Below are 11,485 nucleotides of genomic sequence, written 5' to 3'. Positions count from 1 at the left end.
GCATTCTCTGCTGTGAGCGTGAGGTATGCAGAGAAATGTTGAACCCCAAAGACTTGAACTCTGTCTTCAGAATCCATTTTTATAAAAAAACTTTCAGCTCAGACTTGAGCTGAAAACTCTTGCCCTGGCAGTTTGAAATGAAGTGTGTCTGGACTTTCAGGCCCAAGTCATTGCCTGCCTGATGCCACCTTTCAGCACAACATGCAAATGATGGACTGAAGTTGACGAACGGATTTAAAGTAAAAAGTTTCTGTTTATTCGTATTTAATTAGTTATTCAATCACACTCTTATTAAAATGTTAAATACTATGTTGGAAACATAGTATCGCATCTTCTCTTGTTGAACAGTTAAATATACATTCCTTTATTGAACAGTCTGTCTGGGACACGGTGACCTGATCCAGTGCCCTTAAAGTTTCTGTAAAATGCTTGGTAACTTTGCTGTTTAGTGCCCAGCTATATAGCTTTGCATCTTTAAAAGCTCGGGCATAACATAAGTGATGCAGTGTGTGTGCAAGGGAATTTTCTAGGCCAAATGTTCATTAAATAAATATATGATGTTAGTAAAATTTGGCTGGGGAAAGACCATTTTTCTTTTCTTCTTCCCTTTGCAGCAAAAGACGATGGAAGCATTGCTGTTGCTCTGGGCTACACTGCTCACTTGGTCTCAATGATTTCCTATTTCTTACAAGTGCCACTCAGGTATCCCATAATTCACAAGGGCTCCAGGTCTGCAATCAAAGACAATATCAACGACAAACTGACAGAGAAAGAACGCGAGTAAGTATGTCACTTAGGCATAAGTCAAGAAGGCTGAACAACCTTGAATAAGCAAGATGCCTATAGAATAATCACATGGTGTATTCATATAGGTTATATTTTAGCATTCGGGTTAGCAGGAGAGTTTTTCCATTGTGGCGTATGGGTTTGAAATATGGGATTGGTTTGAAATGTATAGCCAACTGGTTTAAATGCCTCCGGTTTTGTTCTAATTCCATTAGTTTGAGGACCTAGGCCTGCTGTCTTCAGCTAAAAATAAAAATTGGTAACTTCAGTTTCTAATCGTGAAACTAACACTGCCTCACAGACAGACCAGGCAGACTGCAGTGAATCTGTTTTGTAGATCTTCATTTTAACCATATTCATTCATGTCAAACAGACAGCTCCCTAAACAATACATTTACTGTTTTTGCTATTTGGAATAAAATATTACTGTAGTCTCCTCTGATATAAAATTTGATTCTAGCAGTTATTTCATGCAAGCTTAGTTTAGCTAAAGGTTGTTGATGTTGTTGGCTTGCCTCTTGGCGAACTATGAAGCTGAAGCATTACCATCCACAAACTGGCACACAGCAGACAGGAAATGATCATTTATGCAAACTTGCATAAATTTTCTGTTCCTTTTTACTACCTTCAGATAACTTTTTGCACAAAGGTTGCCATTCACCTTGTCCAAATAGCAATATTAATTTGACTCTCAAGATTGATACAAAACCTTTCAAGATGTACATCATTAATGCAAGTCTCCTTTGAAATATATACTGAGCTCATCAGTGTGCTCTGTTACAGCTGTTGGTATGTGTAAGGTAAATTTTCACGTGTAATAACTGCTCGTTTGGCTAACCTAGAAGGATAATGTCATAGGAATATAGATTACATAAGAATTAGACTGAATGAAGTTTTTTTTTTTTTAAGTTGTAGCCCTTTAAGCCCTATCCTGGCCTGCCCTTTAAATGTCACATAAACTGGCTTTAAAGGTTAAACTGATGAAGTGAATATCCTTTATGAAATATATTCAAAAGGGGTTACTTTTGAGAGAGATCTGGATTTGAGGCCAAAAAACACTTTCATAGATTTCATAGACATTAAGTCTGGAAGGGACCTCGGAAGATCATCGAGTCCAGCCCACCTTCCTTGCCTTCTGTGTGATAAAGGGGTGCAGAACTTGGGCCGGTTGCTTTTGCTGGGAGCAGTAACTTTTTGAAGGGGTATCTTTCCAGAAGATGTGGTCTGCTCTAGATTTCCAAGTGTTAGATAGATTCTACCACTTCTGATGGGTTGTCCCAGTGCATCACTTTTACTTTTCTTTCTTTCTTTTTGCTTTGTCTTGCTTCTAAATGAAATAGTCTGGCTTCAGTTTCCAGCCATGTGACTAGATGCCATTCTTTGCTAGATTCGTGTTTCAGTAGATCCAGGATTTTCTCCCTGTGAAGCAAAGTTAACCAAGTTACCTTGTGTCTGTTGGATAAGCTAAACAGGTTGAGCTTCCTTTCAGAGGCACTTTCTCCAGCCTTGAATAACCCTTAAAAGATATCACATTTACCCAAAGAACTGCATCTCCCTTGAATAACCCTTAGCTATTTTTTTGCGCTCTCTCTAAATTTTCAGCTGTAGCATATGGACAGCAGGACTACAAAAATCACCTTTCTGCTCACTGCTCTTATATTAATGCATCAGTAGATTGCATTGTCTTTAGCTGCAACGTTGCATTGGGAGCGTGGACAGATATTTATCCCGTTTTAAAGTGGGGGAGCAACTTATGGCTCATGAAAACTTATCAGACGATAAGTTTTTTGGGGGTTTTTTGGCTTGTTTTTTTTCTTTATTTCAAACTTTTTTTCCCCTTCTGTCTCTTTCTGTCCTATATAAGGCAACACTAAACTTCAATAACTCATTGGCATTTCAGGGTTTACCTGCCCAGGGCTGGGAGTCGGACTCGATGATTTAATAGGTCCTTTCTGATGCTAAAATCTATAAATAATCTGTCCCTGTTTAACTTCAGTTTACCATAGGGTAGGTGCGGACAGACAAAACGTTTCACAGTGGGTTCAGCTGAACCCTGGTAAATCTTGCCTTTCTCTCTTCTCCCCATTGTATTGTTTTGTTTCTTTGCAAAACTGGAGTCAGAGTTGACAAGCAACCAAATCCTTTTCTGAGTCACTAATATCCAAGGTACTCCCTGTTCTGCAGTATGGCTCTGTTTCTTGTCCCAAATGTATAACTTTTTGGCTGCGTTTTAAAATATGTTTTGTTTTGGGTCCAGCTTACCAAGGGAACCAGACAGCTCTGAATGTGCTTTGTCTTGCTCATTATTTACTTTTCAACCAATATTGCCATCCACAAATCTTAGCAGAAGCAATTTCTACATCCCACCCCATCCTACCTGCTCTGCCCACTTCCCCCATTTCTGTGAGTTATCTGGAAGTAATTCCGCAATGGTGAGCCAAGTACTGATCCCTTATGGAAGTCTGCCAAAAAACATCCAATGTTGTCCCTCTGAGTACTTTGAGATCTGTTGCTTAGCCAGTTCTTACTCTGTTCCGCGTATGCTCTAGTGATACTGTATAGCGGGGCTGTCCAACTGGCGGCCCATGCGATTAAATTGTGGCCCACAGGCTCTTGCCCAGCCTTCAGTCCCCCTATCACCCTGGCTGCAGCAGTAGCCCAAGTTGTCAGCCTCCTCTGACTTCCGTGATCTGCACCTGCCTCGGGGGCAGTGCAGGACAGCACGGCAGGGCATGGTGTGGGGTGCTCGGTGTGAGGCTAGGGCCATGCAGTGCAGTGATTGGGGAGGGATCCTTGTGGATGTGCACTGTAGTGGAGGTAGGGGGCAGGGGTGCATGTGGTGCAACCTGAAGGGTGTGTGGCCTGTGGCCTTTAGAAATTGGAGAGCCCTGCTGAAGAGTGCTCTTTTTAATTGGAACATAATGCAATATTAAGTCAGTCAACTCACAAGCATTCGTTCGGTCTACAGTTACCTTTTCAATGAAGCCTGCAACTGTCTCAAGGAGTGCAATCAGGATTGTTTGACGTGACTTATTTTTTTTTCCATGAATTTTATATGCCTGTCCATTGTAACTGTTAATTACATCCAGTATCAGCTTTCCCTTTTTGCTCAGGATAGATGTTTGGGCAGTAGTTACCAGGGTCATCCAGCTGCTTTTTTTGAGTATGATGCTCTTCCAGTCTCCTAGAACTTCCCCTCTATTCAAAGTTGTATTAAACTAACTTCAGCATTTCAGAGCTCTCTTCACCCAAAGGAAAGGACTCTTGGGTGTTAGTTTTCTGTGCCTCCTCTTCTTGGCTGTTCAATTCTTGCTGTTTGGCAATCTCATAGCAGAGAGAGTCGTGAGTCTCGAGTCAAACCGCCTATTGGAAGGCAAGATAGATATGCACCTTTTATAGACTAATCGAGTAGCAGATCTTGTTTCTGAATATTTCCTCCCAATCACTTGCTCATCATTTTTCTCTGTTTTGGGCAAATTGGCCCTTTTAAAGCACAAAATTATATATTGTTTAAGCCAGGGGTGAGCAGTTATTTCAGCTGGAGGGCCACTTAACAAGTTTTGGTGAGCTGTCGAGGGCTCTTTCATACACATCTTTCAGAAGACATCATTTTAACAAATTATAGGTAAAAAAATCATATATTAAAAAATCAAACATCTACTATAACATTTTATTTCAAAAAATAATTTTTATCCTGATTTATGTTTTTTTTGAGTAGTGAATATAAAGACAATTGCATAATAGCTCAACATCAAGGCTTACTGTTGTATAGTGTGTGGAGGGTGTGTGTGTGATGGGGGGGGTTGTGTGAATGTGTGGGAGTTGCCCACGTAGCAGAGCTTGCCCTGGCAGTGTGGTGCAGGTGTGGTCTGCTCCCCTTTCCCCCATCATCCAGCTCATGGCTGTCCCTGCAGCACTTTGCATGGGGCCAAACCCTGCCTGCTCCCACCCGGGATAGCCCACACCACTCCTGCGCCCGGCAGGTGGCCCCTGCCAGTGAGCACAGCTGCACAGATACTGCTTGGTCCCCTTACTTCCAGTGGCTCCTGCTCCTCTTCCCCCTGCCCCTGCAGCACTGCTCTTTGCAGCAGGCAATTTGGGGAAGCCGTGGGGATGCATGCCAGGCAGCAGATGCTCAGCCAGGTGGAGGGAAGCTGTAGGCAGGTGGCTCCTTCTTCAGTGTGCAGGGCTCCAGCTACCTTCCTCCTACTTCGCCCACCCAGGACGCTAAGCAGCTACCTCTGGGTGGCTGAGTAGGTGGAAAGTGGCTGGGAGCTGGAACCCCTGTGCTGGGGCAGGAGCTGCCTGGCTGCAGCTTCACCCCACACCTAGCTGGGCATCTGCTTCCCATGTTGGCCATCACTTCCCTGAATTACCTGTTATCTAGAGCAGTGCAGCAGAGGCAGGAGGAGGAGCTGCTGGAGACAGGGGGAGCTGAGCAGTACCCAGGTGGCTGCAGCTGCACAGGGAGCAGTCTCGCCGGGAAGCTGTGTGCTGGCTGGGGCTGGGGTCAGGGCCAAGGCCAGTGCCAGGGCTGACACAGGTGGGAGTGTGGCATGGGCTGGCCCCAGGTGGGGGCAGCTGCAGGCCAGGTCCAGTCAATTGGTAAGTACCCACTGATGGGCCAGATCCAGTCAGTTTACAGGCTGGATCTGGCCCGCAGGCCGGATTTTGCCCACCCTGCTCTAATACAGATAGTTTGTTAAGCAGTACAGGGTGGGGTGGCAAATCCTTCCAACCCATCTCCGCTCCTGATAGTGCTCTGCACTTTAGCAGCCTGAAACTCTATAGATTGTGCCAATTTCTAGGTTCTTATTAGAGGGAAGCAATCATATAATAATGAGCATTAACAAGGTGTGAAAACCTGAACAGGCTCTTCCTTTATTGACTAGCAGGCATGCTTAAACTAGCTTAGGGTGCCTTTTTAAATTTGAGATTGATAAGATTTGGCAAGCGGTCAGTACATTTGCATAATGTAAATGGCTGTCTCATAGCTGCAGATATCCTCGGTGGTTTATGCTGTGCATATAACGTGAGCTTGTCCAGTTTTCTCTGTTAAACTAAACAGGTCATAGTTGCTAATCTCCAGGCAACAGTCTGTTTCCAATTCAGCAATTTATTTTTGTCCATCATCACTAGTTTAATTTACCTCATGTTGGATGCCAGCATCTTTTGTGTTGGAAAACTTTGTGCTAACTCTTTTAAAAACTGATTCATCGCCGACTGTGTGACACTTCCAGCGTATGCTCATCTTGGCAAGAAATTTTTCCCCCCCATGCTTTAGGTAAGGAGTAATTCAAACAGGGAATAACTACTAAAATGCTGTCGTTTTACAGAAGCAGACCCTCACCAGTGCCGCCTCCCAGTCTGAGCATGAAGATTGATAGGATTATAGAAGAGCAGGGTTCGAAAGGACCTTGAAAGAGCTAACCCAACCCCCTGCTCAAGGCAGGACCAGCCCTCACCTAAACCATTGCAGCCAAGTGTGTGTCCAGCCTGCTCTTGAATGTGTCCAGAGACACAGATTCTACAACCTCTCTAGGTAGCCTCTTTCCATGCTTCATGTGCGGGCCGGGTGCGATCCGCGGCCCTTTTGCGCACGCGGGCTGTGGCCAGCAGCCCGGGCACGCGGGGTCGGAGAGAACGGGCGGCACGCTAGAATTAGTCACGGACGCTTAATGGTTGATTTAAAGATTATTTACTTACACCGAAGATGGTCGCGGTGTAGGCTGGACAGTTTTCTAGGCACAGCTCCGATTAAATCCTCGTTTGAGGACTACGACAAGCTCGCTCTCTCCCACGGAGTTGTTGAAGCTCCGTGGGTCCGTTTATTCTCTCTCCCACGAAGTTTGCTAGGCTCCGTGGGTCCGTTTGTGCACAGGGAAGAGGGATACGTTGAGGATTGCGCTCGGTGACGGGGAGAGGCTAGAGGCTGATCAGACCCCTGTTGCCTGCTTTAAATGCGCTGGGTCCAATAGGCTCCGCAGTGCTTAGAGATCTTCACAAGACGTGAAGTCTCCTCCTCCTGGTGTTCGTGGAGTCCTCCAACTTGGGCGGAAACCACTCAAGCTTTTTATACGGCTAGCAAGCCAATCACTAGCCGCCACGTGTGCATAATTTCACGCAAGCCAATAATGGGGCTCGAATTATAATACAAACGGCGGGAACTCTTTGCACCGAGCATTTCTTAGATGCAAAAAGAAATGCACCACGCAAAGAAAGCTACAAATTGGCGGGAAATTCTCCCTTGCACCGGGGTTCTCCTTTACAGCAGAAAACTCCACCGTGCAAAGCAGCTGCAATTTAGTGGGAAAAACAATTTAGCAGTGCCAAAGCGCACACAAAACAAAAATCACAACTTTGGGTTGTGACAACACCTTCATAGTCAGGGAATTCCTCCTAATCGCCATCTTAAATTTCTTCAGCTGCAGGTTGAGGCCACTGCTCCTAGTCCTGTCCCCCATGCCAAAGAGAAAATCCCATCTCCATCCTCTGTGTAATCATCTTTCAGGTATTTGAAGGTTGTTATCCAGTCCCCCCCATAGTCTTCAGCCTTTCCTCATAAGTCCTGTCTCTTAGGCCCCCGATCATTATTGTGGCTCTGCACTGGGCTCCTTCCAGTCTGTCCACATCCTTCTTGAAGTGTGGGGCCCAAAACTGGACACTGAGCTCCAGGTGAAGCCTTACTGGTGCTCGGAGTGGAAGAATCGCCCTTGATTTGCAAATGACACTCCTCTTAATAAAACTCGGTATTCTGTTGGCTTTTTTTGCAACAAGAACAGCATGCTGGCTAATGTTCTGCCTGTGGTCTTTGTAACCCATATGTTCTTCTCTATGGTACAGCAGCCTAGCTAGTCATTCCCAGACCAGGGGTGGGCAAAATAAGATCATGGGCCAGATCTGGTCCTCCAAGGGATTTTATTTGTCTTGTGGCAGGTCCCTTGGCCCCATCCCACCCAGGTATGGGGGGTAGCCTGGGCCATGGCATGTGTAATCAGTCCCACTGCCTGCAGATGTGTGGTGGTGAGGGAGTGGTGTGGTGCCTGGATTTGGCTTCTGGACTTGGTATGGTGCCTGGACTCAGTGGTTCTCTGCCTGGCTGCTATTGCCAATCCTCCTTGCACCCACTAATTGGGTGCTGGATGTAGTGGGTGGGCAGGGTCTCCTTGGAGATTGGCTGCAGGCAGGGCACGTTTGGTTGGGTGGATGTTATGGGGTTGCGGGTGGGCGGGGAGCTGTATCCAGGAGCAGGATGGATAGGCGAGGCTGGAGCCAGGATTGTGGGGTGGTGACAGTGTGGGTCTGGGGTCCTGGGGAGAACCATGATCCACTCCCCATGCGTGCCTGCGACGGGTGCTGGTTCCAGAGGCAGGGATGTGTGGGGAGCAGCTGTACCCATCCTGGCCCCATGCTGTCACTGTATTGTGATTGTGGCCCAGCCCTGCCTGCCTGCCTGTCCTGCTCCTGGATGCTGCTCTCCACTCACCCACGGCCCCATCCTGTCCATCCAGCCAAGCACGCCCCAGCCCATGTGGCTCCCAGGCCAGTGCCAAGGGAGACTCTCCTCACCCACTCCATCCCAAGCCCCCAGTGGTGGGTGCAAATCAGACAGCCCGGGGTCAGATAGGACCATGTGCACCACTTTCCCATTGCTGGGCTGCCCCCTCCCACCCCCGGACCTGCAGCACTTTATCAAAACTGCCTAAGTGGCCCTGCAGCCCAAATAATTGCCCACCCCTGCCCTATATCATATTTGTGCACACAATTATTTTATCCCAAGTGCAGGACTTTGCACTTCTCATTGAATCTCATCTGATTGATTGTGGACCATTTTTTTTTCCAGTCTGTCCAAGTCATTCTGTCATTCTGCATCCCTGCCCTCCAGAGTGTCTGCAATTCCACCCCACTTAGTGTTGTCCCATCATTCAAATTTGCTAAGCATGCACGCAGTCCCATCATTCAAATCATTAATGAAGATGTGGAATGGTACCAGACCTTTGGGGAGCCGCACTTTATACCTCCTCCCACTTAAACATTGAGCCATTGACTTCTTTTTAAGCGTGATGATCCAGTCACCTCGCACTACTTTCTGCACTTCCTTAGCTTGTTAATGAGAGTATTGTGGGTGACCAGTGCCAAAAGCCTTGTTAAAGTCGAAACATATCACATCTGCTGCTCTTCCCCCATCCACAGAGCCTGTCAATTTGATTTCTTCCTATGATAAGTAGGGATCTACCTAAATCGCCCTGAAGCAAAGGAAAAATCACAGGCTGCTTGTGGTGTGGGGCATCATTTTCACGGTCTTTTGCAGTGGCCCCTCCCCCTACTGCCGATTGGCTATGACGTCCTGGCAGCCTCACCCCTTGCTGCTGATTTGGCCAAGAGGGCTACTCATTGTATGGCCTTGTCCCTTGCTGCCTATTGGTGGAGGGGGAGGGACCACATGACAGGCAACCCTTTCTGCCGATTTTTAGCAGCAGGTTGGATAGCCACCAACGTTGCTCTCCATGATGGTGGTCCGTCCGTCGTTCCCCCCGCACCTTCCCCCTTCCAAGTGGGCTGCATGGCTAGGCTACCGTGGCCGTGAGCCAGCATTGTATTTTTAGTAACTTGTTTCACCCCACCTCCCTCCGCCTGTGATTCTGTGCCAAAATCATGGGGATCACCATTTTCACAGGGTTCGCAGAAACCCTTTTTTGGTGGTTTCCACGAGAAAACACAAAATCATGATTAGGGTAAATCCCTAATGAGAAGGTGGTCAGGCATAACTGCTCTTGGTGAATCTATGCTGAGTGTTGCTGATCCCCATTTTCTGTAGAGGTTTCATGGTAGATTCCCTCAGTACCTGCTCTGTGATCTTTCCAAATATTGATGTCAGACTGGTCTGTAGTTCCCTGGATTCTCCTTCCCCTACTTAAAGGATAGGCACAATATTTGCTGTTTTCCAGTCATCTGGATCTGCAGGTTCTCACAGAGGATAGCTAACGACTGAAATTAGCTCAGCCAATTCCTTCTTTTTGTGGTTCTGAATTTTTATCAACTCCAAGCTAAGTGATGGTGCATCTAATGTAGAGTGCTACCTTCTTACTTACTGTATTTACTCAAATACAAGATGTTTTTTTTTTTTTCTTTCAATCAGCATGGTGGGGAAGCCCCTCTTATATTTTCATATAAGGAAACCTCATTAAATACATTGTCTATCATTAAACTGCTGCCAGAAGCAGCATGTGCTTAGTAATAGAAACCAAACTATGAAGCTGATTTAAATACAGATAACACTAAGGATGACTATAAAATACATGGCCCATATTGGACAAACATGCTGATGAGGGAACGTGTGTGTGTCCCTTAAATAATAAAACAGGTAGCTGGTTCCCCAAGAGGGAACAAGCACTGGGCCTGGAGGTACTGCAGTACCGGGCCAGCACTTGGAGAGTCTGCTCTGACACCCTCCCTTGGTGCCAAAAATGCTTGATCTTAGCCAAAAAGCTGAGATGCTGATGGGAACTTGCCACAAGGAAAGGTTAGTGCAGTCCACCTGAGTAAGATATATGTTAGTGCCCATTGAGTGTGGGCCCTCTCGGCACTGACTCTTTTTCAAGTCCGTGGTGAACCACTACACTGCATGCATTTTGACTTCCTCTTCACTCCCACAGCTGAACTGTGCCTTTCTTTCCCATTTCCAATAATTCCTGTTTCTTCACCAACCTTAAATACCTGGCAAACATTTCACTCCTAATCCCTCTGTTGGCTGCTTTCTCAGCCTGTTACATATGATTAGTCTGGCCCCAGAAAGAGGTGAAGCCAGACCAAATTGCCTTGCGCCTCATTTGCATAAAAAAATTGGAGCATCCCAGGACTCAGGACAAGAACACCTGAGCTTGGGGCTAGGTCAGGGGCAGGCAATTATTTCGGGTGGAGTGCCGCTTACCCAGTTTTGGCAGGCTGTGGAGGGCTGCATGGGTAGCCCTGCCCGTGGACACTATCTTGGGACCAGTGTCCCAATGTCGTGGGACCAATGTCCTAGGGCCAGCACCATTGGAGCCCAAAGCGGGGCACAGGCTGACAGGGGTCTGTGGAGCTGGGCTGGGCTGCACCAGCAGGGAGAGCGGGGAGCTGGCCCGGCTCCATAGAGCCCCTGCTGGCTGGGACCCTGCGCTCCTGCCACCCTGCTCTAGGCCCTGCCAGCACTGGCCCCGGGGCACCGGTGTGGGCCCTGTGCTCCCACTGGCTCCCCACCCACTCGCACCCAGTGCCCCCCAGCCCCGCGGTACAGGTGGGGGGCAGTGCACAACCCCGACCCTCCCTGCTCGCCAGCAGGGAAGAAGCTGGTGCTGAGCGCAGGGAAAAGCGGCCCCATGCCCATCACATGGCTGGTGCTCATGGCTGTGCCTCCCTGCTGCAGGCACTGGCAGCCCACGTGGGGCTGTCTGGAGCAGGCACAGGCAGCCCCGCACGGGCTGCAAGTGGCTGCAGCGCGGGGCACCAGCCACACAGTGAGTGAGGGGCCGCTCATCCCTGTGAGTGAGGGGCCGCTCATAACCTGGCAGTGGGGCCAGGTAACAAGGTGGCGTTGAGCACGGGGGAGGGAAGCAGCTCCTCGCTCCCCCCGTGCCTGGCGCCCCATGCTGCAGCTGCTCACAGCTGGCCTGAGGCTGCCTGTGCCTGCTCCAGACAGCCCCGTGTGGGCTGCAAGCAG

General features: G+C 47.9%; 1 protein-coding gene across 1 annotated transcript in view; it reads left to right on the top strand.

Annotated features, from left to right (window-relative positions):
• Window positions 1-11,485, top strand: part of UVRAG (UV radiation resistance associated) — a 145,286-nt gene that overhangs the window by 71,927 nt on the left and 61,874 nt on the right. Inside the window, exon 12 of the mRNA XM_006021963.2 lies at window positions 615-780. Coding sequence (XP_006022025.1) covers window positions 615-780 — 166 coding nt within the window. The remainder of the gene's footprint in view (window positions 1-614; window positions 781-11,485) is intronic.

The sequence above is a fragment of the Alligator sinensis genome, unplaced genomic scaffold, assembly GCF_000455745.1.
Source record: "Alligator sinensis unplaced genomic scaffold, ASM45574v1 scaffold1008_1, whole genome shotgun sequence".
NCBI classification, from domain to species: domain Eukaryota; kingdom Metazoa; phylum Chordata; order Crocodylia; family Alligatoridae; genus Alligator; species Alligator sinensis.
Note: the sequence above shows the minus strand (reverse complement) of the source record. Positions and strands in the feature narration are given on the sequence as shown.